The sequence below is a fragment of the Mixia osmundae genome, assembly GCF_000708205.1.
Source record: "Mixia osmundae IAM 14324 unplaced genomic scaffold scaffold_2, whole genome shotgun sequence".
Taxonomy (NCBI): domain Eukaryota; kingdom Fungi; phylum Basidiomycota; class Mixiomycetes; order Mixiales; family Mixiaceae; genus Mixia; species Mixia osmundae.
Window position 1 is genome coordinate 499,727 of NW_014575562.1, and position 24,743 is coordinate 524,469.

Here is a 24,743-nt window from a genome sequence, read left to right on the forward strand (position 1 = left end):
TGTCTTCCTCAGTGAATGAGTAGCGCCTGCACTGCTGCACAACAAGCATGTCTAAGTACTAAAATGCGATCGCTTGAAGATTCGTGGAGATGATCATGTCCATCACGCTGCTCATGACGACCCGGAGTAGCTGAGTGTCTATCGCAGAAGTGTAGTGGCAGTAGACCGCCTTCTTCTTGTCGTGCACGCGGTCAAGGAACTGCCTCTTGAAATAGCTTCTGACGTCTTGTGAACTGCGCGAGTTACCCGTGAACGATGGGAAGAAGGCTTTCACATCCGAGGCCAGCACTTTGGTATTCAATAGATCCGTCTTGTTGAGCAGCAGAACCATGTCTGTCGACTTGAACCAGAGCGAGTTGGCAATGACTTCGAACAGCATCAAGGCTTCTGTCATTTGGTTGGACTGTTGATCTTCAAGCAGATATTGATCGTATGCTGCCACTGAAGCGACAAAGATGACGCAAGTGACGTTTTCGAAGCAATGAAGCCATTTCCGTCGCTCTGACCGTTGTCCACCTACATCAAAGAGTCTGTATTTCCGCTATCAGCGGTGAAGCTAGAAGGTGAGCAAGCGACGAGACCTGCCTGTAGTCATGATGCTGCGTCTTGAACTGGATCTCGTGTATACCAGTCGTCTTACCTCTACAGTGCAGAATGTCTTGTTCTGTGGGCGCATAACGGGGCGAAAACAAGCGATCCAGATGCGAATAAAAGTAAAGCGTACTGAAATTTCGTCTGAGCGCAAGCCCGACAGACAAAAGCAGAACTTACTTTTCGGGCAGTGCGAGAGCCGCGGATCGAAGTGTACACGCACGAGCGATAGGTTCGAGCCAAAGCGCTTGCATGGCGATACGGTATCGCGCCGGATAAGGCTGGCCCTCGGCAAGATGGGGAATGTCGATCCTGAAAAGATCCAGATGCCGCTCGTTGTCCTCCTCTTCGAGCGTGACTTTGCCTGCGCTTTCCTCGTCCAAGACACGCACAATCATCTGCATACTGACGCAGATGTTGCGAAATACCTGTTGTCTATATCGTTCCTGTGTGAAGCGCGGATCAGTCCCGTCTTGCCACAAGCCCGACGCGTGACTAACAATTTCGTGATGACCGAAGCCTTTGAGGTGAATGATCTTCATCTGCTTGAGCACAGTCGTCTTTCCACTTTCGCCCGGCCCGAGGAGAAGCATCTTGACTTGCTGAGCATAGATCTGCTCGTCTCGCTTGATCTCGCGAGTGATGAGGACATCGCGAGCTTTGGCTCGTGCCTCTTCCTCTGGCAGAGATTGTGCACATCCCATCTTTTGAGCTGAATGCAGCCGAGAAGCTGGAGCGAGAGAACAGAAGAGGACATGGTGTGATCACCGAGCAGTACAGCTCTCGATCAAGAGCACAAAGAAGAGCGGTCGAGGTTCGCCCGAATCGCCGAAGCAGCGCGACACGGCCGACACGGCTCAGCGGCGAAGCGAGTTGCGAGCCCAACAAGCATGGCTGATCTCGACGGCGAACCGCTTGCGGATGCTTCGGCTACGTCTGTAGCAGCACCAGAAGTCAGCTCTGTGCCGCGTTCCTCGCCAAAGGGCGACACCACCTCACCTGCGCTGCCAGAGACGAGCAGCTTTCCAGACGACACAGAGGATGGCGAGGCGATAGATGAGCCTCCAAGCGGCACTGTTGCAACAATGCGCAAGCGTGAGCGCGAGTCTATGGAAGGTGGTGCGACACCGACACCTGTGAGTCGCTCATGAGCTGCGCCTCGTTACGCCCTTTGCTGAAGTGTGCTCGCCATGCAGACCGGCAGCGAAGCAGACGAGAGCAGGATAACACACACAGCGAAGAAGAAGTTCGTCCTGCTCTCAGCTGACCAGCGCGAGAACTGACTTCGCAGCGCAGTCGACTACAGCCTGGCGATTCGCCGCGAGCGAGCAGCATTGACGGACAAGATCTGGACGATGATCTGCTGCCCGGTGACGAAGATGAGGAGCGCGCAAGTCCATCCACACCTCCAGAGACCGTACTTGCGCCGCCTATAGGAGGCTACAGCGCGCAGAGTTCCCACAATAGCCAGCAAACGCTCCTACAACAGCAAAGAGAATCGCTACAGGAGACGCGCAAGGTGGCATCCATCCGACAGAAGGTCGGCAGAATGACGACAAACGACTCTTTACGAGCTGCGACGCTTCAGACGGCTGCTGCGCCCGACGAAGCTGGACAGGAGGATGATGGTGCAAAGACGCCTACCGGTGTGGGATCACCAAAAGCAGCCACTGCTGATAGTGGTAGCTCGCCAAGGCCCGTCGCTGAGACCGTGGTGGCTGCTCCTGCGCCATTGACAGCAGCCAATCTAGCGGAGCGCACCGCTGCAGAGAGGTCCGCGGCGGATCTTGATGCTGCCAAATCCCGTTCAGTCTCGCCAAAGTCACCTCGCTCACAACCCACTTTTGCGTCCTTCTCGGGCGCCTCATCACCTTTTTCGCAAGTGCCAACAACTTCAAAGACGTCTCTAGGCGCAGCAGACTCGAGCCTTGCAAAGGTGCCGCCTGCTGCAGTGCCCGTCTTTACTTCTGCTTCCTTGCCACTTGTCACACCGGAAGCACCTTCGCCCGCTAGCTCTGTTCGAGTAGAAGTAGCCTCGGAAGCACCGGGACTGAGCAGACAGAACAGTCTACAACCTGCCTCTAGCCCCAGCACGGCTGGCGCTCGCATAAGTAAGCTGGACAAGCCAAGCGCGTCTGTGGCCAGCAAGTCACCGGAGCCACTGGCAGTGCCACCACCGACGCCTGCAACAAACAAGACCGATCTGTCAAACTCACAGTCGCCAACGCTCGCCATAAAGCCTCTCAGCGGTATAGCGGAGCGCGGCGCGAACGCTGCAAGCCCGACTCCGAGTACAAGTTCGAGCACAAGCATGGGCTTCGGCGCCTTTTCCGGTGGGTCTGGCTTCGCAGCAGCTAAGCCTACACCTGCCAAGCCCAGCTCTGGCTTCGGCGGCTTCTCATCCTCTGCTTCACCGTTCGGTGCAACGCCCTCAAAGTCATTTGGCACTACTTCCGCAGATATAGCGGGACCCAGCTCGACGCTGACGCCTAGCATGCGCAAGATGAACGATCCCTCGAGCAAACGGACATTTGGTCAGATTATACGCGACGGCAGTCCTGCAGAAGATGGTGCGAGTACAGAGGATGCTCGAAAGCGTCTCTTCTCTGAGCAAAGCAGTATGTCTGCTTTCGAAGCCTGCTACCGTTCCATTCTGATGCATGAAATCAGGCTTTACGGGCGAGGAGGAGGAATTCGTCATGCACACAGCGCGGTGCAAGCTATTCATCATGGATGAAGGTAATTGGCGGGAGAGAGGGGTCGGCACGCTCAAAGTTCTCAACAAGATGGAAGATGCTACGGCCCACCTCACTTATCGTCTGGGTATGTCACGTCCAAAATCCAGTGGTGTCTTGCTGACCGTCAACCAGTAATGCGAGCGGAAGGCGTCTTTCGACTTTTACTGAATATGCCTCTCTTCAAAGGCATGTCATGTGAGCTCGCGCAGGAGAAGTTTATACGCTTCAGCGGGCTCGATCAAGGCAAGATGCGCAGCTTCACTTTGCGAGTATGTTCTTACCCACTTACACTTTACGCGCTCTAATCTATTTACGCCCATTCAGTTAGGGACAGCAGCCGCTGCGCAATCGCTCTACAAGGTCATCTCTGTAAGCATCGATCAGCTCGATACTGTCTTGGATGCATGAGAATGGCCGTGTATGTTCTGGACCAAAATGAGATGGTTCAAGCTCAGATGTGAAGAGGCAATAAAAGCAAAGGCGCGCGCCGCGACAAAAGTACTTAGGAAGTATGCAATGACCGTAACCCATGGTCTATTGTCTAATTGCAGTGTAGCTCGCCGGCTTCTCTGCTTTTGGTTTTGCGATATTGGTGACAACAATGTAGTTCTCTAATGTTCTGCGTTGCTTGCGTTAAGATGTTGGTCGACAGCTAATCTAAGTGTAGGACCAGGTGATGCCGATGAGGCCGGCGCTCATGTCTGCGAGCGCTGAGAAGACGCCAGTGGACAGATCGATGGAGCCATAGCCGCAGGTGGGGCACTCGTCAGCGACGGTAGCAGTGACGCTCTTGCCGCCAGAGTAGATAGTGACCTGCTTGCCACAGCTGCCGCTGAACTGAGCAGAGTTCATGGCGACGATGTAGGCAGAGTCTGAGTTGACTGCGCCACAAGCACCGGCATTGCCGCCCTGGTAGTAGTAGGTGCCGGAGCCGCTGTATGAGCCGCTGTTAGCCGAGCCAGATGTGCTGGCACCGTAGGTGGTGGGCTTGGGGGAGTCGCCCGTGCTGGTTGCGGACCAAGGGGAGCTGTTGGGGCAAGCATACCAGCTGCCGTCGGCCTTGTAGTAACCTTCGCCGACGAGACCACCCTTGCAGCTGAGAAAGACGCGTTCAGAGTCAGCGCGTGTACTGTGACAGTGAAGAGCAAGTAGCTCACTCGTCGACCCAGCGGTCACCGGACCAGTAACCACCGCGCTTCTCGAGGGGAGCAGCGACGGCGAGGGCAGCAAGCGTGGCAGCGATGATAGTCTTTGCGAACATATTGAGAGTTTGTTCTTTGCTTGCGTTGGCTAGCTTGTAGTGATTGTGGTTGCGAGAGAAAGTGTGGTGAGGATAGAGGTGCGAGACAGGCGCTCTTTATGGCTTCTCACATCAGAGAGGGCGATGAGTATTTTCGGCCTGGCGCGAGCCATAGATTCAGTGACAAGCCAGATTCAGAGGTGGAGCGCAAGACAAAAGTGGACGCCGTCGCCCTCGTTCTGAGCTGCTCGATCGCGACAAAACTGGCTGAATTGCAATTTGCTATTCTGTCACGCCGTGGTTCGGCGAATTTGTCGAATGATCGAAAATTCACGAGCCACGTCGATCGCGTGAAGCGTTAGAAAGAAGAAATGCGAGAAAGGGGGTGGTGGGCGAGGACCAAGGGCGGCGAAGACCGGGCGTTGTGAGAAGGCGATGGTCACCCTCAGCCTTCCGATTCAGTCCAATTTGGCGAGTTGAAATTGCAAAGTGGATGTCTGAATCAGTCGTGCATGAGTGTGCACACGCCACGATCTGGGGGTTTAGCGTGGTCTGGCCAAGCATAGCCGCAGAGTAGCCGCATCGAGGGTAGCCACTTCGGTGTGTCACAGATGCTTACAGCAGGCCCAAGCATCGGAAGGGGATCTTGAACATAAGCGGCGGACACGTGCGTGGTCGGCGCTCGTCGTGCTCATTTGCAAATGTAACAGTCTGTCGTGTCGACATGGATGCGCGCGAGTCGCTAGAGTGATACGCGTACGAGCCTATCACAGTGTTTGCGCATGCCAGACTGAAGATGGAGCATCTGCGCTGTCGCATGCTGGCCATTCCCCTCGCAGCAGCGAACGCTGAGGATGGCCGCCGGAGCATGCTGATATGCTACCAAATGAATAAGTTTCAAATGCGAAAAACAATTTGCGTGAGCCTGGCGAAGGAGCATCATGCGTATTGAGACATGCTACTTCTGCTCGGCCAGGGTCTACCCTGGTCACGGCACCATGTTTGTGCGCAACGACTCGAAAGTGTTTCGATTCTGTCGGTCGAAGTGCTCAAAGAATTTCAAGATGAAGAGAAATCCTCGCAAGGTTCGATGGACCAAGGCATTCCGCAAGGCAGCAGGCAAAGAGATGGCCATTGACTCGACGCTCGAATTTGAGAAGAGGAGGAATGTGCCTGTCAAATATGACCGAGAACTGATGGAGCAGACCGTCAAAGCTGTCAAGCGAGTATCAGAGATCAGGTCAAAACGAGAACGGGCATTCTGGAAGAACAGGTTAGCTCGGCTCACTGACGATGCGCGTACGAGGCTGATATGAGAGGACAGGATGTCTGCACATGCTCCTATGGCTTTGGCAGCAGACTCGCTCGAAGTGACGCGCTCCTCGCACTTGCTGGGCCATACGCCCACCGAGAGGACAAAGAAGGCAGTTGCCGCTGCTCTTGCTCAATCTACATCTGCGTCTGTACCTGCAGAGGCAACAGAAGAGGCAATGACGACGGACGAACTGGTCGATCTGGCCCTGCAAACCTCGGCGCCACCCACGACGAAGCAGGCCAAGACGAGATCAATTGGTAAGGAAAAGATCAAGATCAAGGCGAGAGGCAAGAAGCCGGTCGTGTCAGCTCTCGTGCCTGCTGCTGGCGGTCGCTCGATGGATCTCAGCTAAACGAGCATGCTTGTTGTACTCAATTTGTCAAGTTTACGTTTGTTTCCTCTTCAGCCATGCTTGCAATGCACAGCTGCAGCGACCGGGGGCTGTGATGAGCCTGAACAAATCGTCTGAGTTCGGAGCTCTAGGCTATGCCGAGTCGCAACGAGCTCGTGCTGGCCTGAGGCTGGACAAGAAATCAGCGATGTGGCGGACTCATTCCGCCTGCAGTCGAGCGAGCCCTGCGGAGCTGCCCAATTCTTCTGCTAGATGCTAGGCTGGATACTGAGATCGTGCTCCAAGCTGACAGAGGCTATTTCGGCGGGACCTTATGTAATTTCCGGATGCTGATCGACTCTGACATTCAGACGATAATAGCAGGCAGTGATGCAGTGAGGTTGTCGTGCTTGTCAGCCGCTTTCACTGAAGCAGTTTGCTCTTGACCGACGAGCGTGCCTGCGTCGTCATCGCTCTCGTAGTCTTCATAGTCCATCTGCTCATCCGGTTGGTCAGCGCCAAGTGGTCATGCGTTGGCAACGTACATAATCGTAGATGACCCGTATGAGCAACGAGCAAGACGGACAGGTCGCTACTTCCTCGGCAGCAGCGAGTTGTCTCTGCATGCATTCCAATCCACGAGAGGTCGGCCTAGCAAGGAGGAGCTCACCTTTGAGATCTCGAATCGGTCGCCGCAGGGACAAGGGTAGTGGTAGACTCGTCTGTCGTCGTCCCAGACCATGTCCTCGATCTCAATCTCATCATCTGCTCACAAGATGTCAGCTGTAGGTCGACTGCAAGAAAGCAGTCCGGCTCACAGTACGAGACCATCGTCACTCCCTCTGCCGGCCAGGAGACAAATTTTGTCGCGATCAAAGGCAAGCCAGCGACCGAGAAGGCTCGAGGGACCCAATGACGGTGCCATGTAGAGCGTGTCGGGCGAGCTGCAGCATCCTGTCCAGACGCACAAGGTCAGGCGATCTCCATTCGGTGAAGCGTGCGCAGCCTGACCGGACGACGTGATATGCAGACCGACTGCGACACCTCGATCATGGCAGACCAGACAGGCCTCCACCTCTCGTGTCGTCCGGGCAGCCCAGTCCTCGCAGGCCACTGCAGCCTCGCCCTCTTCGCGTACGCTACCCACGGCACGAGGCAATCCGGATACGTTCATGACGTCTCAGATCCCCGACGGCTATGATATGGTGCCTATCCCCAAAGCTTTCCTCAAGCTTGAACACCTCCCTCCCACTCATGGCATACATGTAGCGTCGATACAGTTCAGGTGCTTCACGCCTCAGATCGAAGACATGAACTTTTACATCGATTTCTGTATCCGAGTCGCCAATGCGCTCAACATACCCGCCTCTTTCCCTGCCAGCTTGCCCATACGTACCAAGCTCGTCACCGTGCCCAAGTCGCCCTTTGCTCACAAGAAGTCTCAAGAGAACTTCTGGCAGAGACGGCATGCGAGGGTGATCAAATTGTACGACGCAGACGAACGCGTTCTCCAGCTCTTTCTGGCTTACATCCACGAGCATGAGATGGGCGGCGTAGCTATGAAAGCACAGACGATTGCTCATCGCAAGATGGGCTTTGCCAGGAAGACGGCGTCAGATGATGAGCCGTCTGATCAGATTGTCAAGAAGCTGGGCGAGAAGCTCATCGAGCAACAGCTAAGACGCAAGGCTGAGAATCAGGCCAAACTCGATGCTGCTCGTCCTCAGCCGGTAGCGACGCCAGAAGCCACACTCGTTTCGGGCCCTGTTCCTGCCTCGACGCCAGCTGCAGCAGCGACCGACGCCTCGCCAGACGTGCCAAAGGAGACTGCCGCACCGACAGAGCAAGAAGTGCCTGTTGCTGCCACAGAGGCCCCGGCGGAAGCTTCGCAGATCACAAAAGATGATCCGCCGGCGATACAAGCTCTTCTTGCGACTGCCGGCTCGGCCACCAAGGCGTCAACTGCCGCCCCTGATCACGCTGTCACTGCAGCAGCAGAGGACGAGCAGGGTGAAGCCACTGTCAGCGAGATTGCGCCGACAGCCGAGGCTGAAGCGAGCGAGGTACAAGCGGCGACTGCGCCAGCTGCAGCAGCCTCTGAAAGCGTGTCCGCGATAGCAGAGACAGCCAGCGCGTCCACCCCTGCCGATGACGCATCGAAAGAGTCAGTAGCAGAGATGACGCCTGCGACCAGCGTGGAGCAAGATCACTCCTCACACCCAACACAGTCCTCATCGCCGTCTCCGACTGCCGACGCAGCGAGTAACGAGCTGCCTAGCGAAGCCGTTGCTGCTCCAGCGGATCCATCGCCGGAAGCAACCGCAAATGTCGAAAGCGTCCCTTCAGCGACGCCTGCAGTCGAGGTATCGTCCGCTGCTGGACCGAAGCCCAAAGCGGCTGCGGCTGCGAAGAAGGCGACTCCAAAGACGACTGCAAGGAAACCGAGGGCAAAGAAGGAGACGTCTACAACAAAAGGAGCAAAGGCAGAGGTTGCAGATGCAGCGCATGCTGAGGCAGTGGCGACAGATCCGCCCATCGAAGCAAGCAAAGAAAGCCCGGCGAAGTCAGCCTCATCTTCTTATGAAACAGTGCCCACAGGAGAAGATCCGGTGACGACCGAAGCTGCAACAGCGGAAGAGCCTTTACGGGTCGAGGCAGTCGAGGAGCCTGCTATCGAGCAGGTAGCAGAAAGTGGCGCGCCTGACAGTGAACCCTCTGGCAGATCATCGTAGTCGTGATGCTCGTCGCTGTTGTAGTATTGCACCTCGCCGCATGACCTACCTGCCTCGGCCACAAAGCGAATGCCAGCCGAGCAGTGACAGAGCCATGCGTCGCGTCTAATAACGCGTCTTATACGATCTACTAGCTGTGCTTGGGCATGGTCACAGTGAGCTCTTCGTCGTGCTCCGAAGTTTGTTGTCGCTGATCACGATGGCTTCACAGTTCATTTTCTCGCCGAACGAACGAGTGCTCTGCTTTCACGGTCCGCTCATCTACGAAGCAAAGGTCGATTCTCAGCACCTACCCTTCCTCTTTCCACCGCTCATCTCACGTACTCCAGGTCCTGACGGCCGAGAACTGGACGGATGCACACAACTCTGGCCCAGGCAGAGGACCGCATTACAAAGTACACTACAAGGGCTGGAAGCAAACGTCCGTTTTTCCCTTGACCAATTCATTTCTCGCGACTGACTTGGGCACGGGTGCTTGGGGACAGATGGGACGAATGGGTACCCGAAGATCGAGCACTGAAGTACAATGAAGAATCGCTAGCGAGACAGAGGCAACTGATCGACTCGCGCAAGGCGAAAGATCGTGCAGAACGAGAGCACAATAATGCGCTCAAGGCGTCCGCTGCTGCTGGACCCAGCAAGCCCAAAGATGGCTCGAGAGGCACAAAGCGAGGCAGGGAGAGCGGCGTGGAGCAGGTGCGACTCGCCACTCTCTCGGAAGTCGGAGAAGGCTGAAGAGGCAATGCGTTGTGCAGGAAGAGGAGTTCTTGAAAAGACCCGAGATCAGACTGCCGATTCCTGACTCGCTCAAGATCCAGCTCGTAGAGGACTGGGAATCTGTCACAAAGAATCAGCAGGTGCGCATGCCAAGCTTGCCCGGACTTGATCAGCTGACTTGATGAGCAGTTGGTGCCTTTGCCACGCGATCCGACGGTGAGCAAGATTTTGTACAAGTATACCGAACATCTCAAGACCGTCAAGCCTACCGACAAGCTATCGTATATCGTCTTCTTTGTCCAGGTTGGCGATGCGCGGGACTGATGTGAGGCGCAGACGATCACCTGCAACGGCGAAAGAAGTCGTGGCAGGTCTGCAAATCTACTTCAACAAGGCGCTCGGGAACAACCTGCTCTATCGGTTCGAGAGACCGCAGTACGGTGATATCCGGAAGCAACGTCAGTCTCGTACCACCTGAGACACACGTAAGCTGATCGAGTGCACGCAGACGATGGCGTAGAGATGTGTGACGTGTACGGCGCAGAACACCTCTTGCGTCTGTTTGGTGAGACACTGACAGTCTAGCTCTGCAAAGCTGAGCAAGAGCGACAGTCAATTTGCCGGAGCTCATCGCGCACACGTCCATGGATCCAGAAAGCACGGGCATCATCAAAGATGCCCTCGGCGACTTCCTCAAGTGAGACGCCTGACCGCAAGTCGGAAGCCGCTGACGAAGGTGCAGATGGTTCGCCAAGAATCAAAAGACGTTCTTCGTGTCCCACTATGACAATTCGAGCCCGTCTTACCAATCTCTGGCGAGACAATAAGCTTGCAATCTACAATGCCACTGTGGCTTCGTCAGGCTCGTCCCATCGCAGCCATCGGCAGCCGATATCGTCGAGATGCTCGTCGTAGTCGTGCACAGTCTGATGCGCTGCCTCCTTGAGCCCTTGTAACGCTATTGCAGGCAGTTCAGGCGCGACCTTCAATGTAGGCGCTTTGCTCGTCCCTATCGCTCTTGTCTGCTCTCTATGAATCAGCGCCTCGTCAACAAGGCTGCGAGGAGGACATACGATGAAGCCGGTCTGGCTTGCTGCTGCTTGCTTTGCATCGAGCTACAGTCACAGCACTCGTCAGTCAGCCGACGGCGCGTACGGACCGAGAACGAAGCACCATCAGAAGTAGCGGCGGCGTTTGTGATCGCTTGGCTAGATGCAACGCCGCTTGCTCTAGTACTGGCGGTATCGCATTGTCGTCCAAGCGCGCATTGGCATAGTAGAACCCGACGAGTTGCTGCTTGGGTATCAACGTCGAAAGATGTGTGTCGAGCTGCAAGACTCTAAGCGTTCAGCACATGACAGGGGCTGCAAGCTGGGTGCTGACTATTGCCAGAGCCGACTGTAGAGCCATCGTGAGGCCCGTCCAGTGATGCAGCAGAGGAATGGCGTCGATGATATCCTCTGATGAGCTTTGGCTTGCAGTGAGGGCGCCGATACAGCATGCGTGTGGCCACTTGGCCGTGTGATAGAACGACCTCAGATAGCTCCTTCTGTGCAGCACGTAGCTCGACTCTGCCTCTGTCATCGTACCTGACACTCGACCTGACGGGTGACGTTGACTTGCTCGCGTCGTGTAGCGCTTAGCTGGCAGCCTCCTCCTGAGGACGCTCGAGTCTCTGCAAAGCAGCCATGGCATCGCCTGAAGAGTCATCAGACGAGCGTATGGCCGGCTCCTCCCTCACAGATGACGAGAGCAGACCAGCACGCCCACACATCGCACTAGACGCAGCAGCTCGAGCAAGTCGACAGACAAGACGGTCTCAAACGCCCAGCACGGCCACATCCTATCGTCCGGCTTCTAGCTTCGGCTATTCTCATCCTCCCATTCGTCCACAGCTTGGACCTGGTCTGGCCGGTACTTCACCGCCCCGCCCACGTTCACGTTTGGGCGGTTCATCAAAGAATGGACTGATTGAGATGGTCCCTGTGCCCGCTAGCGGAGCTTCCATGAACCGACAACCCGCAAAGACAATCAAAAAGGATCAGGATGGCCATGCGAAAGCGCCCAGTCTGACAAAACTGGACAACAATTCGAGGATCATCATCGTTTCCAATCGTTTGCCTGTCACGATCAGTCGCAAGGAAGACGGGACGTACGACTTTGCAATGAGCAGCGGTGGACTCGTCTCTGCTCTCTCTGGTTGCAAACGTCAGATGGCCTTTACCTGGATCGGCTGGCCTGGTGCGCAACCTTGCCTGCACCCGCGCCCTCTTTTCTGATGAGACGCGTCAGGGTTTGATCCGCCCGACGACGAGAAGGAAGAGCTCACTCGACGACTCATGGAAGAGTACTCCTGCAAGCCTGTCTTCATGTCGGCCGAAATCGCGGATCGGCATTACAACGGCTTCTCCAATTCCATCCTCTGGCCACTTTTTCACTACCGTGCGTTTGTTAGATGCGTCTTTGACATGTGCTCAAGGTCTTCGTCGTCGTCCACAGATCCAGCGGAGATCGTTTTTGACGAGCTGAACTGGCTTGCGTATCGTGAAGCCAACATGCTCTTTGCAGAGGCCGTCAGAAAGGAAGTCAGAGCGTCCGACATGGTATGGGTACAAGATTATCACCTCATGCTCCTGCCGATGATGCTACGCGTCACCATCGAAGGCCTCTCGAGTATGGGCGAATCGGCCGAGAAAGAGATGAAGAATCTCTATCGGGGCTTGCAGCGAACCGAGAGCAGAAAGCGAATCGCAACCCAGGGCGCAGGCACGAGCGATGGCGATACCACTCGAGGCAATATCAAGATTGGCTTCTTCCTTCACACTCCCTTTCCGAGTTCGGAAATCTACAGGTGCACTTCTTTCGATCGTCCAGAGACGCGGCTGATGCGCCCACAGGATCTTGCCGGTACGGCGAGAGATCTTGATGGGTCTCTTGCATTGTGACCTCATCGGCTTCCACACCTACGACTATGCCCGTCATTTTCTGTCGAGTTGTACGCGCATTCTCGGCGTGCCCACCATGCCCAACGGTGAGCTTCTTTCACGAGTGAGAGAGGGCGAAGCTCATGTGGTCGCGCAGCTGTCGAATTCGATGACCGGTACGCCAACGTGGGCACCTTCCCCATCGGCATCGATCCGGACACTTTTGTCGAGGTTGCTTCTCACCCTTGTCGCATGATCTCGGCTGACACATCGGTCAGGCGCTGGCTAAACCGAAAGTGTCGGATCGGATCGCTGCTCTCCGACATCGGTTCGAGGGCATCAAGATCATCGTTGGCGTGGACAGACTCGACTACATCAAAGGCGTGCCCCAGGTGCGCAGTAGATTTCATGGATTTTGAGCACGCTGACATGGTAACAGAAACTGCACGCCTTTGAGATCTTTCTCTCAGAGCATCCGGAATGGATTGGTAAGGTCGTTCTCGTTCAAGTCGCGGTACCCTCTCGAGGCGACGTCGAAGAGTATCAAACCTTACGCGCAATGGTCAATGAGCTCGTCGGACGTATCAACGGACGATTCGGAACCGTCGAACATATGCCGATACATTTCATGCACCGGAGCGTCGACTTTGACGAGCTGTGCGCTCTCTATGCCATCTCTGATGCCGCTCTCATCACTTCTACACGCGACGGCATGAACCTCGTACGTCTATGCGCTGCCTGGTAGAGACAAAGACTGAGACGGAGTCAGGTCTCATACGAGTATATCGCTTGTCAGAAGGGTCAGCACGGCGCGTTGATCCTATCAGAGTTTACGGGTGCTGCGCATTCTCTCAACGGATCCATCATCGTCAATCCTGTACGTACTTCGTCTCGTCTACCGATGGCGATTGACAGTTCTGCAGTGGAACACAGCGGAAGTAGCGGACGGCATTCACAAAGCGTTGACGATGCCGCCCGCATTGCGCAAGGCGAACTACGAGAAGCTCTACAGCTACATCTCCAAATACACGGCCGCATAGTGAGTCTTTCTTGACTTGCCCTTTACCGTCACACTCAAGTGACGTGTAGCTGGGGACTCTCATTCGCAAGTTGGTTGCAACATCAGGCCTAGATACACACGCAGGATACGATCGTGTTGATGTACAAACACTGCAGCGAGATACAATGATTATAGATGGACCATGTCTGGCCTAGAGACCTGGCTGTCTGCAAACGGATTCTGTGCATCGGACTCGGGCGTATTTGGCTGGAAGCTGCTTCGTGTTCGTCCTGTGCTTTCCGAATAGATTGATGAAGACGAAACGCGCGACATTGCGAGTTGGGCATGCAAAAAGGCCAGATAGCTTTGCTGCTGAGGTGCTCGCTCGGCATACGATGGCGGCGACGACGACAGTCTCGAGAGGTGGTTGTGCCGTTTGGGAAAGGATGTCTGCGCCATATCACCAGCAGCAAAAACGTCTGTCATTGAGCTTCGCATGGTCGATGTTGGCGAGGAAGGTCTCAATCTTGCGTGCGATCTTCGCGAGCGTGATCGAGAGACTTTGCGTGCTACGAATGTGAGTAGCATGGCAAAGAGCACGAGCGGGACGAGAATGGCAACGATGAGGATGCTCGATGAGATGTGGGTCGGAGAAGTCTGGTCAGTGCCGGCTTGTATAGAGGTCGGCAGTGGAGTGACAGGTTCCAGAGCGGTAGGTGTGGGTGAGACGATGGTAGGTACGGCGAGAAAGGTACTCGTTGGAGCTGCTATGGCGCTCGTGGCACTCGTCTTTGGCTTTCGGCCCTATCTCAATTCAATGTGAGATATATGCGTCATTTTGGCAGTAAGCTCACTTTGTAATCGCTTGCTGCAATGTTGAAGAGCTTGTCAGAGCTACCGCAAGGATCGCTGGTCATGCCAGGGCAGTCTGCGTTGCATCTCGAGATTGCCACCGCATCCTGCAAAGAATCAGCCACAGAAATCAGGAGATACCAAAACACAAACGTCTGCATCGGGAAAGCCTAGACATCCACAAGCACTGATGGAGACGCCAAAGTAGCCATAGTGCTGATTTTGACAGTGATCTGCGCATGCTTGCCAGGCGACATTGGAAGTATTGCTCGAGACCGCGCTCAGATCGGAAAGGCCGAGCGTATAGCAGCCAACGTATGCTTGGGAGTTGATGTTGTAAGGATCTCGCTCCACGCTGACATCCTGCGCTGATGAGCTGCTTGAGGCCGGACTGGTCGAAGCGTTTTGAGCAGTCTGATTGGACGCCATTCCATCGTTTCTTGGTGATGGCGGTGCAGGATCGCGATCAGCTTTCTTTGGCATGCTGGTACGATAAGCTCGCTTCGGAAGGAGGAGATGAGATGTATCGCCGCAGTGCTGCGAGGGCTGTGATCCGACATTCTGCCGCTCTGCCTCTCAGAGAATCGGCTCGGTAGCGAGAAAGAGGCGAATTGTAGTCCGTGCGCAAAGGTGAGAATGCATTGAACAACACTGCACAAAGAGGATGACGAGAGAGAGGGAGATATCGAGGAGGTCAGGTAAATCCCTTGTAGGGTCTTCACAGCGCAGCGCGGAGACGCAAGCATCGTCCGGCTTGCTCGGCTAATGTAGATAAGTTTGTATTTGATCATCATTGGATGGGATGAGGAATGTAGGCTACCAGAAATGACGCTATGAGGCGGAAGATGAGGCTGCATTGTTGGGTATAAGAGGCCAAGCGCAGCGGACAGACGAACGCGCGTGCGGAACAGCGCAGAATAGAAGAAAAAAAAACGAATTTCAAGAGAGACACGCGCGCGAAAAATGAATGTTTTCAGCCGAGACGCCACCCCGCTGCTGGACGAGCCAGCTGCGAGACTTCCTCGCCGGTCAATCAGGCAGTTCTCTCGAGCGAGAGTGTGCTCAGCAGTACACGGATCCGAGTCACTGGATCAAACAGGTCGTCAGGAGACCCATTTGACCGAGAGCGACTCGATTGCGAGCGCCAGGCACCGTACCGGAGAATCGCCCACCCTGCTTCTCTGGCAAGCTTGGACTCGTTCCGTCTGCCCACCACCGACGCATTGGTGACCACGCCACGATAGCTACACTATCTATTGATACACATCCCTGCCAGCAAAGCCAGCAAGACTTTATCGCCCGCAAAGGATCTGTTCAGCCAGGCACAGCACCGCGCTCAACCGCCGGCTCAGACCGTCACCCTTACTGTCGAGGCCTACGGCATACAATTGGCACCCGCTGACCGAGTACTCTGCTACAGACACGAGCGCGAGCTTTCCGCTCGGTCGCGAGAGTAAGCAGACTCGATCCGAGGTCGAAGCGTCAGATCCTCGCAGTCTTTGCAGAAGATTGTCTGCCTCTTACGCGGTCAGCTCGACCTCATTGACGGACTTGTTAAGCTCGTCTGCACAAGGGCATTTCTCACTTCCAATCACACGGCACGCTATTCACACTTTGTCTCCCTCACATTGCGATAGAGTTTGAGCCTCATCGAGCCTAGATCGCTCGCATCGCATCGCCTTTAGGTCAGTCCATCCAAGTAACACCGTATCTGAGCCCTAGCTGACTGTCATTGCTCATCCCTTCTCACTGCTGACCGTCGTTGCCACCTTTTACACCGCTCTCCCGCTCGTCTGCATCTGCCGCATACCGCCTACACTCTCCACCTCGGCCGTGGCTAAATCTGCCGAAATTGTTCGCCTGGATCAATGTCAACGCTGTGTTGCTCTTACGCACGGACGTCGCTCCATCTCGCCTTCACGCGCATCGGTTGATATTACGCGCTTCTGTGCAATCAGGCGCGATCTACGCTGCCCAGCATGTTCAGCTCGGGCAACTATGACGCCGACGAGCGCAATGCTCGTCACAGGCAACACTCGACAGAGTCTGGCTCATCCAGACCGTCTTACGAGATGCCCAACAGTCGCAATCTTGGCACTTTTGGGTATGGCTCATCTCAGGCAAGCCCTCATCACTCGCACCAGAACTCATCAGTCTCTTCGGTCTCTGGTGTGGACGATGAGGATGCGCCATACCATCCATCGGCGCTAGCACAACAGCCTTATCATTCGCTCTCGACGTATCAGCAGACTTCCAGACCAGGCACGCCTGGTCTTGACGCTTCGCCAGATCGTAGAGATACCGACCGGACCTCCAACGGCTCTTCGAACTCGTCTGGCGAACATACCAAGGTTGACTCTAGAAGTCCGAGCGAGCAGAATCTGCGCGATCCACACCGAGAGGTTCGTTTTGACCGCTTGCATGTTGACGTGAACTCAACTGACCGATCATGTCTTAGTCTGATGCGTCTCACTATGACAACGAGGGCATGTACAACCAGCGATCCAACGATTCGACCGCCTACATAGGCTCGCCCGTCTACCCGCCAGGCTCGCCCACTTCCGGACAGTCTCACAATGGCATGTTCGGTCAAGTTTACGGCAGTCGCTATCGGCAAGGCTCGTACACAACCGATAGTGCTCGCGCATCAACGATCTTGAATGACCAGATCCAGACTATACCCTACAACAACTCTTCGCGGGTAGCGCTCAATAGCGAATGGCGAAGCTCTGTTGGTTCGGATCTCGGTGGGCATCACAAAGATGCTCTTTACGGTACCGGCAAAGAAGGCTTCGACTCGGGCGAGATGGCCATCCTCGATCCTGACACAAAGGAGAAGTCAGGCGGCAAGGGCTCGACTTATGTCTCTCTACCACCAGGCTCGCCTACAATGAACGAAAAGGGCGGATTTCCCGCGTCGCCGACCAAGGCAGAACCGGCAATTGTGCTCAGCCGTGTCAATCGTCTGGCCTGGATCGACGGGCTCCGTGGTCTGGCATCGATTGTCATTTTCACCCATCATTTTGCCGATCTGACATGGTCACGGAGTCATCCCGATACACTTGCAGAAGGCTCGGTCTACTTCTTCATCCGCAACGGTCAACTGGCGGTCTGCATGTACTTCTTGCTCGGTGGTCGCGTTCTGGCGCACTCGTTTCTCAAGTCCGCCTTCGCTGTGCCTAAAGTCCCCAAGGATTCGCACGGCGTGCCGATTCCGGGCGCAGTAGCACCCAAGATGGGTTCGCCTAAATGGCTCACATTGTCTTCATCGCTCTTCCGTCGCTCAATCCGTCTTGCCTTGCCCGCCATCGCCATTGGCTTCATTCAATGGGTCGTCGCTAAGTCTGGCATCATCAATGATACCCCGATCCAGGCCGCAACGATGTACTTGCAACCTAGCGATCTTTGGGCGCCAACGTGGAACTACATTGGCAACTTCTGGGGTTTCCTGCAGTTCGTTCTCGATCTGTTTACGAATAACAACCATCAGTACATGCTGGCCGCTGGCTCGGCTCTCTGGACGACTTACAACCAGTTCTGGGGATCTGTGCTTGTCTACATCGTCGCTGCTACCGTCGCTCCCCTCGCCTGGCGCGGCCGATACCTGCTATACTCCCTTATCTTGCTTGCGCTCTGGCATTACTCCTCACCCAATTTCCTATACATCGCAGGACTTTGGCTGGCCGACGCTCATGCGGCCGGGTTCATCCGCAAGATCCAGGATCATTGGATGCCCACGGTCGCTATCGAGATCTGCGTCATGGCGATAGCTCTGGCGTTCATCGCAGGAGGAGGCAAGGTAGCCACGCCTGCGAACAACGCTATTGCTTCCATCTCGATCAACGATGGCAAATATGGTTATGATGCGACACTAGTCTGGCCGCAACTCATGCTGATGGCCAACTGGATCCCGCCCACTATGATCATCATCTGGATCGAGCTCAGTCACGCCATGCAATGGTTCGCCAGCTGGGGCATCTTCGTCTGGATCGGCAAAGTCTCCTACGGGTTCTATCTCATGCAGTTCCTGACGCTCTACGGCATCATGCCTCATCTGATCATCCACTTTGCCAGCCAAGGCAAATCGTACTGGGACTATGTCATCCCCGCATACATCCTGTCTTTACTGTTCAACTTTGTCGTCGCATGGGTTGCTTATCACGTACTCGATCGTCTCGGTCTTAAGCTCGGCAAGTGGATCTGGGACGGCTTCTTTGTCACCAAGCCGAAAAACGCAAGCGCACTGCCTTACAAGATGGTTCGCGCTTTCGGACATTGGGTCGTTCACCAGCCTGGTGAGAGCTATCGCGACATGGTCAACGGCACGGCAAGCTCTGTTCGTGGCTTCATCAAGACCTGCAAGACCATTCGGCATTGGCGTTCGCCGGCGGTCAGACCCGTCATTGTCAGCCCAACCGATCCGGATCTTCTTGCTCAGCTACACTCGACGCGATGGACTGCAGATCTCAGTCAGGACCGCGAAGCGGTCAGAACGGCACGCTTGCTCAACGTCCAGCAGTACGCCTGGCTCGTGCACATTTGGCTGATCCCTGCTATCGCCGGCATGTGGGTCTACTTCCACCCTACGGGTGGCTGGACATTTGACGGTATCACCTTTTCGACTCTGTGGCGATTCATCTGGATCCTGTCGGTGCCGAATTGTCTCGCTGCCTACATTGGCTTCTGTACACCCGATCGAGCGCCGAGCAAGAAGGTCATGGATAAGAAGCCCGTTTGCCGAGAGCATATCCGCAACTTCTTCATCTTGCTCGTCACAAAGGGCTCAAACGAGGGCGCGGTCCGACGTGGTTACAACAAGCTCATCAAACTCGAGAAGTACCATCCTGCAGTCAAGGTCATCCTGCTTTCCGACGAGCCATACTCTTACCCTGGTGCGTCGCTTGGCGTAATGACGTGTATCTGCGCTGATAGTCGTCTGCAGATCTGCAAAATGTGGTTTGTCCCAAGGCGTACAAGTCACCGCTCGGCAAGGCAAAGTACAAAGCCCGCGCGCTTGACTATTTCCGATACCATGTCTCACTTGGCGTGTACGACTGGATTTTGCACATGGACGAAGAATCGGTCACAGACGGAGAGTCGCTTCGTCGATGCATGGACTTCATCCGATACACGCCACATCACTTTGGTCAAGGCATTATCCTATACAATGGCGAAGGCTTCTGGAACAACTGGTATTTCACTGTCGCAGACGGTATTCGTGTTGGCGACGATCTCGCGCGCTTCCACTTCCAGAACAGCGTCATTCATCGGCCAGTCTTTGGCGTCCACGGCTCTTTCCTCATGACATCTGGCGAAATGGAAAACGAGTGCACTTGGGATTTCGGCTCGCTTGCCGAAGATTTCGAATTCTCCCAGGACGCATGGAACAGGGGCTTCACTTGCGGACGCATACACGGCATCGTTCGCGAGCAGTCTCCGACATCCTTGCGCGATTTCCTCAAGCAACGTCGGCGTTGGTTTATGGGTATCCGAGACATCAAGGGTCTTTACGGCTTACCGAATCTCGCTATCAACTTGTGGATCGTCGGCGTGTTCACGCTCGCAGTCACAATCATCAATTTGCCTTTTGGTACGTTGCTTGACGTAGCATCAATTTGCATCCGCTGACCTGCAGATTGCAGTCATCATCGACAGCTCAAAGACACCGCTCTGGATCGCCATCTGTGCCGATTTCTGCTTCATTACGTTCTACACGCTATATCTATGGGGTATTCTATTCCAAGAGCTTGACGCAGGCACAAAGTGGTGGAAGATCTGCATCCACATGCCTTGCTCGATCGTCATCCAACCGTTTGCTTCGGTCGCAGAAGGTCTGTCGGCTATCTGGGCAATGAGCTCCGAAGACTTTGGCAAATTCGAAGTCATCGTCGTACGTACTTCTGCTGCTTCACCGCAATCGAATGCTGATGTGCTGTCAATCTGCAGAAAAAGTAAGGTAGCTCGCACACCCCGCCCGGCAGACTCGCATCATCGCAATCTCATATGGACACTTTGTTCGCACACGACCGTAGGCTCATTGCCACACAGCTCAGTGGTCTTCCTGTGCCCTAGACATGTAATGCAATCATTATGGCATCCATAGTTACTGCAGCGTGAATGTCACCGCGCTTGGCAATGACCACGTGACGTGAAGCGGCCGACAGGCCACCCCGCACTTGATTCGTCAAAGGTTGCAATCACTTACTCGACGCAATAGGACACAAGCAAGCGCGGACAGTATCGAGTGAGGCAAGCACGTCAAGCACGTGCCTGCCTCTGCGCTAGAGGCTGCGCCGCTGCACACTACGCTCGACCGCTGTCCGAGGCTGCGGAACGGAGCAAAGAACCGCGTGACCACCTTTGTCCGAGGAGCTGAGCCTGGGTAGCTGACCGAGCGTGCCCAAGAGCGCCCTCGCCTGTTCATACGGTTCGATAAAGCTTCGTACCAACCAACCTCAACAGTCATACGCCTAGCACAACGCTGGGGAACGCTCGTTGGGCTTATCGCGCAGTCATGTCCACGCCGAACACCAACGCAAAGTCAGCTGAGGACCAGAAGCAAGAAGCTTATCAAAGCAGAGCCAGAAGAGCATCGCTATCTACAGTCAGCCATGACGATGTAGGCTTTGCGTTCGCTCACAATCACTATCAATCGCCCAAAGCGACTCGTAAGCCGGCCCTAGAGCCACTCAAGGAGCAGACGATCGCCCGTACCGACTCCGGTCGAGGGAAGAGTCGCTCTTCATCGTTCTCTTATCCTACTGGACCAGGCTCGGACGATCATCATCTGCCGCGTGACGCACTCGAGACTGACTGCCGTTTCAAGCTCTTGCACGGCCCAATCGATCACCCCACCACGCCCCAGCCGCAGCCTCATCATCAGCGACCTCACCACCATCCTGGCGGACATCATCACTCGCATACCCTTTCGCATCCGCCCGAGATCCGCTTGACCGACCTGGACAAGACGACGGCGGAACCGGCTGACAGGCCCGCGGGCATGCTGGCCACCCTGCTCTCCATGGGCGGACTAATCTCGCCGAGCATCAAGACCTCTCCCCTACCTGTCGATGCAATCGACGCGCCTGCCACGCCCCGACAGCTGTCAGTGCCGAATGCTGCATTGTCCGCGCCATCAGCTTCACAAGCTCCAGAGCTCACTCCTGCCGGCTCACCTATGTCGACGGCATCATACGCATCAGAAGCGCGCACGCCGCTGTCTACCTCTCCTCTGTTCAAGCATCTCTCGCTGCGCGACCGTGATGCCGGCTTTCCCGGTTTTGAGCTTTGGAAGTCACGACTCGAGGCAGCAGAGGAAGGCGATGGTGTGGCAGATCTCAAGCCTACGTCGCCAGATGAGCTACGTCACAATCGTCGAAGCTCATGGGGCTACAGTCTCAACAACTCTGTTCCGGACCATTTCTCCTTGCAGAGTCCGCCCCTCGCATCGCCGGCTGTAGATTCATCTGTCGGCGGGGGCGCATTGGGTCTCTTTAGATCACTCAGTCTGACGAAATCCGGACCGGTCAAGCTGCCTCAAGTTCAAACTGCTGCTCAGCCTGCTCCCCCTGTGCCTATCGCCGAACCGGAGACTAGCCCGAGCGAGCGTCCTGGTCGCCCAGCCGCTCGTCGCAAAAGCGTCCGAAAGCTTAGCCCAATGTGAGCCTACTTGCAAATCATACTCTCCTCGAAGCTGACAAAGACTGACAGGGGCGAGCGAATGATACGCTCTCATCAATTCTAGGATGTAACGCAGAATGTCTGGGCTAAAGCTATCAAGAATAAGAACACGATCATGTTGTACGATGTATTGCAACTCTACAATCCGACGGACTGTCCCTTTTTGTTGCCTCTCTCGAGGCAGTCTACCTCTATTCCCCTCTTTATAGTTCTATTGCCTCTCCAGCTTCGTTGTGCTTGTGAGTGATGCCAACACCTGGAAAGATAGACGATGGCAGGCTGAGGATGTGTCACAGCTTGCTCAGAGATTGAGGCGCACCGGTCAGAACGCCATGAGCTCGGCCATCCGGCATGGGGTCGTAGCGTCTCTTAGCAATGTACGCGTCCATCTCTGCGTCCGTCATTCCTTTCAGATCCTTGTTGCCGTCAACACCCTGCCGTAGCGAGTCAGCTCATGAGCAGTACCACACAAGAGGATGCTCACTAGAGCTTGAGCAGTCTTGACGACTTCTCGAGCAATAACGGCACTGATCTCTCTGATACGTGGCAGAGAGGGGTACAGCATACCGGGCGTGTTGCGTTCTTCTTCGTTCATGGAGATACTAAGCGATTCTGCTGCTGTATGCACGAGACCTTCCGGAATCTTGGTGACTTGCGCCATGATGCAGCCTAAGCCAAGGCCGGGAAACGAAAAAACGTTGTTGCCTTGGTTATTCTTGCCTGGCCATCTCTCGCTAGGCCATGGCGAGCCGCTTGCAAAGATGGCACGTCCTTCTGACCAAGTCATGGCTTCTCTGAAGGTACACTCGCTCTTGCTCGAAGGGTTGGACAGAGGGAAGATGATAGGCGCATGCTGAATCTCTGCCATGAAGCGCACAATGTCTTCTGTGAAAGTCGATCCGACTGTCGAGAGACCCAACAATGCAGTCGGTCGGACGTGTTGAACAACGGACAGCAATGTCGTCAGCCGTGGTGCGTCTGCTTCTGGCCGCGAGAAGTAGACTTTGTGCGCGGGAAGCTTGTCGCCTCGATTGTCCGCTACCAGGCCCTGCAAAGCTGTCAGATCGCGATACAAGCCCATTGCAGGTCACACACTTTAGAATCGACGAGCCAGAACATCCGTCTGGCTGTCTCCTCTGGTACGCCTTGCTTGACGAAATGCTCGCAGATGAGCTGAGCGATGCCGACAGCCGCCGAGCCCGCACCGAAGAAGACAAGCTTGTGATCTCTGAGCGGGGAACCTGACTGCTTGATTGCGTTGATGATGCCTGCGAGGCAGACTGCAGCTGTGCCCTGGATGTCATCGTTGAAGCAAGGATATTGCTCTCGTTGAGAGGCCAGCACATCAAAAGCCCTGTGTCAACACACGTCAGCTTTGAACCTCGTCTTCAGGCGGAAATGTACAGTTCGGTGTTGAGATCCTCAAACTGAACAATGAGCTGTGGCCAACGCTTCGAGACCGCGACCATGAACTCGCTTATGAATTCTTGCGCCTGTTCGTTGGACACGCGCGGTTGCTTAATGCCGACGTAGAGCGGGTCTTGCAGATTCTTGGCATTTGCAGTGCCAAGGTCAAAGACAATGGGCAGCGTCCTGCTCGGGTCGATGCCGGCACAGGCGACATATAGAGACAGCTTGCCGATGGGAATGCCCATTCCGTTCACGCCGAGATCACCTAATCCGAGAATTCGACTGCCGTCAGTAGCAACTGCGATCTGCGGCGCTTCGCCAGGATAGCTGTTGATGATATCTTGCAAGTGACCCTTGTCGTGCCATGAGAGGTAGAGCCCATTATCGACGTAGGCGAAGATGTGCGAGAATGACAGACATGCGAGGCCGATCGTAGGCGTGTAGACGAGACCTAACAGTTCCGAAATATGGTCGATCAAGAGGCGGTAGAATAGGTCTGTGTTGCTTGCTCGCAGACCGCTCAAGAACTCGTACTTGTCCAAGTCATCCGTCTTCTGGCGCAGACGTGCAAGCAACCGCTTCTTCTGGATCTCGAGTGTGCCAATCTCGGCGGGTAGCGAACCTCTATACCTGCGAATATCTTGCGAGTTGCTTTCAACGGGCGCAAGGGCAGTAGGGTTGGGTGTTGTTCCATTCCCTGTTATTCGAGTCAATACTGAATGAAGAGTGGAGTCGCGGCAGATACGTGCCATTGAGCGAAAGCCAAGGTTTAGCATCTTTGGCTTGCGTCTGAGTAAACTGATAGCGATGATCGTCCGCGAGTCGGTTGGCATCATCTGCTGGCGAATGCTTGCCGTTCAGACCAGCTACATGGCCATTCGTTTTGCTATCGTTGACCATGCTCGAAGCTTGTCTGGACGAGCCAGAGACAACTGAATCGAAGTACGTCAGCTTGACCTGCCTCTCGCACGCTGAAGGTCGCCGGGGAAGTGTCGTGTGACGTTGGGAGACAGATTGTCGCTCTTTGCTTGATGCAGCGTGGCTCTCGCTCAAGGCGTGCAGATGTCGTACTTGCTCGGGGACGGTAAGAAGTCGTCTGGTTTGCCTTGCAAGACGGAAGGATACTGCTTTCATGCATGCACCCTGCAAGCTAACCGAGACCGAGCGCCGCCGGCCAGTAGACAAATTAGAGTTTGCGCTTTGCCGCGTCCAA

At 55.1% G+C, this 24,743-nt stretch overlaps 16 protein-coding genes across 16 annotated transcripts; 9 read left to right on the top strand and 7 right to left on the bottom strand.

The window, feature by feature from the left end:
• Positions 1-58: 58 nt before the first annotated feature.
• L969DRAFT_92602 (uncharacterized protein) lies at positions 59-1,295 on the bottom strand (the record flags this gene model as incomplete). Its single annotated transcript, XM_014714496.1, has 4 exons — positions 59-530; positions 586-723; positions 772-1,037; positions 1,092-1,295. 4 exons carry the CDS (start codon positions 1,293-1,295, stop codon positions 59-61), a joined length of 1,080 nt encoding a protein of 359 aa, XP_014569982.1.
• A 137-nt stretch (positions 1,296-1,432) lies between these two features.
• Positions 1,433-1,941, top strand: L969DRAFT_302906 (uncharacterized protein). The gene has a single exon (XM_014714497.1). The coding sequence runs from the start codon at positions 1,482-1,484 to the stop codon at positions 1,740-1,742; it is 261 nt and encodes an 86-aa protein (XP_014569983.1). The 5' UTR covers positions 1,433-1,481; the 3' UTR covers positions 1,743-1,941.
• L969DRAFT_302905 (uncharacterized protein) lies at positions 1,942-3,805 on the top strand. Its single transcript, XM_014714498.1, has one exon. The coding sequence runs from the start codon at positions 2,141-2,143 to the stop codon at positions 3,326-3,328; it is 1,188 nt and encodes a 395-aa protein (XP_014569984.1). The 5' UTR covers positions 1,942-2,140; the 3' UTR covers positions 3,329-3,805.
• Positions 3,806-3,935: 130 nt separating this feature from the next.
• L969DRAFT_58376 (uncharacterized protein) lies at positions 3,936-5,439 on the bottom strand (the record flags this gene model as incomplete). The annotated part of the gene is made up of 3 exons (XM_014714499.1): positions 3,936-4,425; positions 4,487-4,684; positions 5,189-5,439. 3 exons carry the CDS (start codon positions 5,437-5,439, stop codon positions 3,987-3,989), a joined length of 888 nt encoding a protein of 295 aa, XP_014569985.1. The 3' UTR covers positions 3,936-3,986.
• A 71-nt stretch (positions 5,440-5,510) lies between these two features.
• On the top strand, positions 5,511-6,236 carry L969DRAFT_92605 (uncharacterized protein; the record flags this gene model as incomplete). The annotated part of the gene is made up of 2 exons (XM_014714500.1): positions 5,511-5,842; positions 5,894-6,236. The coding sequence occupies 2 exons, from the start codon at positions 5,511-5,513 to the stop codon at positions 6,234-6,236; spliced, it is 675 nt and encodes a 224-aa protein (XP_014569986.1).
• A 94-nt stretch (positions 6,237-6,330) lies between these two features.
• On the top strand, positions 6,331-6,495 carry L969DRAFT_45516 (uncharacterized protein; the record flags this gene model as incomplete). The annotated part of the gene is made up of 1 exon (XM_014714501.1): positions 6,331-6,495. One exon carries the CDS (start codon positions 6,331-6,333, stop codon positions 6,493-6,495), a length of 165 nt encoding a protein of 54 aa, XP_014569987.1.
• Positions 6,445-7,066, bottom strand: L969DRAFT_85152 (uncharacterized protein). Its single transcript, XM_014714502.1, has 4 exons — positions 7,034-7,066; positions 6,886-6,980; positions 6,761-6,835; positions 6,445-6,711 (listed from the first exon to the last, which is right to left on the bottom strand). Exons 1-4 carry the CDS (start codon positions 7,044-7,046, stop codon positions 6,583-6,585), a joined length of 312 nt encoding a protein of 103 aa, XP_014569988.1. The 5' UTR covers positions 7,047-7,066; the 3' UTR covers positions 6,445-6,582.
• Positions 7,067-7,127: 61 nt separating this feature from the next.
• Positions 7,128-8,947, top strand: L969DRAFT_92608 (uncharacterized protein; the record flags this gene model as incomplete). Its single annotated transcript, XM_014714503.1, has 2 exons — positions 7,128-7,186; positions 7,246-8,947. 2 exons carry the CDS (start codon positions 7,128-7,130, stop codon positions 8,945-8,947), a joined length of 1,761 nt encoding a protein of 586 aa, XP_014569989.1.
• A 122-nt stretch (positions 8,948-9,069) lies between these two features.
• Positions 9,070-10,460, top strand: L969DRAFT_85154 (uncharacterized protein). The gene is made up of 8 exons (XM_014714504.1): positions 9,070-9,102; positions 9,159-9,221; positions 9,277-9,368; positions 9,433-9,643; positions 9,703-9,804; positions 9,854-9,945; positions 10,001-10,122; positions 10,173-10,460. Exons 1-8 carry the CDS (start codon positions 9,094-9,096, stop codon positions 10,247-10,249), a joined length of 768 nt encoding a protein of 255 aa, XP_014569990.1. The 5' UTR covers positions 9,070-9,093; the 3' UTR covers positions 10,250-10,460.
• A 40-nt stretch (positions 10,461-10,500) lies between these two features.
• On the bottom strand, positions 10,501-11,248 carry L969DRAFT_44933 (uncharacterized protein; the record flags this gene model as incomplete). Its single annotated transcript, XM_014714505.1, has 4 exons — positions 10,501-10,686; positions 10,738-10,779; positions 10,838-10,993; positions 11,048-11,248. The coding sequence occupies 4 exons, from the start codon at positions 11,246-11,248 to the stop codon at positions 10,501-10,503; spliced, it is 585 nt and encodes a 194-aa protein (XP_014569991.1).
• Positions 11,249-11,296: 48 nt separating this feature from the next.
• Positions 11,297-13,749, top strand: L969DRAFT_302897 (glycosyltransferase family 20 protein). Its single transcript, XM_014714506.1, has 10 exons — positions 11,297-11,905; positions 11,957-12,106; positions 12,164-12,515; positions 12,562-12,695; positions 12,746-12,819; positions 12,867-12,980; positions 13,028-13,309; positions 13,358-13,465; positions 13,512-13,627; positions 13,678-13,749. The coding sequence occupies exons 1-10, from the start codon at positions 11,353-11,355 to the stop codon at positions 13,718-13,720; spliced, it is 1,926 nt and encodes a 641-aa protein (XP_014569992.1). The 5' UTR covers positions 11,297-11,352; the 3' UTR covers positions 13,721-13,749.
• A 28-nt stretch (positions 13,750-13,777) lies between these two features.
• On the bottom strand, positions 13,778-15,361 carry L969DRAFT_101588 (uncharacterized protein; the record flags this gene model as incomplete). The annotated part of the gene is made up of 3 exons (XM_014714507.1): positions 14,594-15,361; positions 14,443-14,547; positions 13,778-14,392 (listed from the first exon to the last, which is right to left on the bottom strand). The coding sequence occupies exons 1-3, from the start codon at positions 14,921-14,923 to the stop codon at positions 13,778-13,780; spliced, it is 1,050 nt and encodes a 349-aa protein (XP_014569993.1). The 5' UTR covers positions 14,924-15,361.
• A 1,058-nt stretch (positions 15,362-16,419) lies between these two features.
• Positions 16,420-20,395, top strand: L969DRAFT_15400 (glycosyltransferase family 2 protein; the record flags this gene model as incomplete). Its single annotated transcript, XM_014714210.1, has 5 exons — positions 16,420-16,842; positions 16,899-19,332; positions 19,383-20,030; positions 20,083-20,330; positions 20,387-20,395. 5 exons carry the CDS (start codon positions 16,420-16,422, stop codon positions 20,393-20,395), a joined length of 3,762 nt encoding a protein of 1,253 aa, XP_014569696.1.
• Positions 20,396-20,428: 33 nt separating this feature from the next.
• On the bottom strand, positions 20,429-20,864 carry L969DRAFT_45133 (uncharacterized protein; the record flags this gene model as incomplete). The annotated part of the gene is made up of 2 exons (XM_014714508.1): positions 20,429-20,501; positions 20,677-20,864. The coding sequence occupies 2 exons, from the start codon at positions 20,862-20,864 to the stop codon at positions 20,429-20,431; spliced, it is 261 nt and encodes an 86-aa protein (XP_014569994.1).
• On the top strand, positions 20,607-22,274 carry L969DRAFT_85158 (uncharacterized protein). Its single transcript, XM_014714509.1, has 2 exons — positions 20,607-22,099; positions 22,151-22,274. Exons 1-2 carry the CDS (start codon positions 20,955-20,957, stop codon positions 22,182-22,184), a joined length of 1,179 nt encoding a protein of 392 aa, XP_014569995.1. The 5' UTR covers positions 20,607-20,954; the 3' UTR covers positions 22,185-22,274.
• On the bottom strand, positions 22,191-24,722 carry L969DRAFT_98187 (uncharacterized protein). Its single transcript, XM_014714510.1, has 6 exons — positions 24,280-24,722; positions 23,525-24,227; positions 23,216-23,474; positions 22,605-23,168; positions 22,440-22,554; positions 22,191-22,376 (listed from the first exon to the last, which is right to left on the bottom strand). Exons 1-6 carry the CDS (start codon positions 24,662-24,664, stop codon positions 22,324-22,326), a joined length of 2,079 nt encoding a protein of 692 aa, XP_014569996.1. The 5' UTR covers positions 24,665-24,722; the 3' UTR covers positions 22,191-22,323.
• Positions 24,723-24,743: the final 21 nt, after the last annotated feature.

Excerpts from the sequence above, each read along its gene's own strand:
- L969DRAFT_302897 (XM_014714506.1), top strand. The coding sequence starts at position 11,353 with ATGGCATCGCCTGAAGAGTCATCAGACGAGCGTATGGCCGGCTCCTCC. Across the intron at positions 12,820-12,866 it reads ATCCGGACACTTTTGTCGAG|GCGCTGGCTAAACCGAAAGT; the intron begins GTTGCTTCTCAC and ends CACATCGGTCAG. Across the intron at positions 13,310-13,357 it reads CACGCGACGGCATGAACCTC|GTCTCATACGAGTATATCGC; the intron begins GTACGTCTATGC and ends AGACGGAGTCAG.
- L969DRAFT_98187 (XM_014714510.1), bottom strand. The coding sequence starts at position 24,664 with ATGAAAGCAGTATCCTTCCGTCTTGCAAGGCAAACCAGACGACTTCTT. Across the intron at positions 23,475-23,524 it reads GAGGATCTCAACACCGAACT|GGCTTTTGATGTGCTGGCCT; the intron begins GTACATTTCCGC and ends GTGTTGACACAG. Across the intron at positions 23,169-23,215 it reads TCTGGCTCGTCGATTCTAAA|GGCCTGGTAGCGGACAATCG; the intron begins GTGTGTGACCTG and ends ACAGCTTTGCAG.
- L969DRAFT_85158 (XM_014714509.1), top strand. The coding sequence starts at position 20,955 with ATGTCCACGCCGAACACCAACGCAAAGTCAGCTGAGGACCAGAAGCAA. Across the intron at positions 22,100-22,150 it reads GTCCGAAAGCTTAGCCCAAT|GGGCGAGCGAATGATACGCT; the intron begins GTGAGCCTACTT and ends AAAGACTGACAG.
- L969DRAFT_85154 (XM_014714504.1), top strand. Across the intron at positions 9,369-9,432 it reads TACAAGGGCTGGAAGCAAAC|ATGGGACGAATGGGTACCCG; the intron begins GTCCGTTTTTCC and ends GCTTGGGGACAG. Across the intron at positions 10,123-10,172 it reads CGGTGATATCCGGAAGCAAC|ACGATGGCGTAGAGATGTGT; the intron begins GTCAGTCTCGTA and ends GAGTGCACGCAG.
- L969DRAFT_85152 (XM_014714502.1), bottom strand. Across the intron at positions 6,836-6,885 it reads ACCGATTCGAGATCTCAAAG|AGACAACTCGCTGCTGCCGA; the intron begins GTGAGCTCCTCC and ends GAATGCATGCAG. Across the intron at positions 6,712-6,760 it reads TACGGGTCATCTACGATTAT|ATGGACTATGAAGACTACGA; the intron begins GTACGTTGCCAA and ends CCGGATGAGCAG.
- L969DRAFT_302905 (XM_014714498.1), top strand. The coding sequence starts at position 2,141 with ATGACGACAAACGACTCTTTACGAGCTGCGACGCTTCAGACGGCTGCT.
- L969DRAFT_302906 (XM_014714497.1), top strand. The coding sequence starts at position 1,482 with ATGGCTGATCTCGACGGCGAACCGCTTGCGGATGCTTCGGCTACGTCT.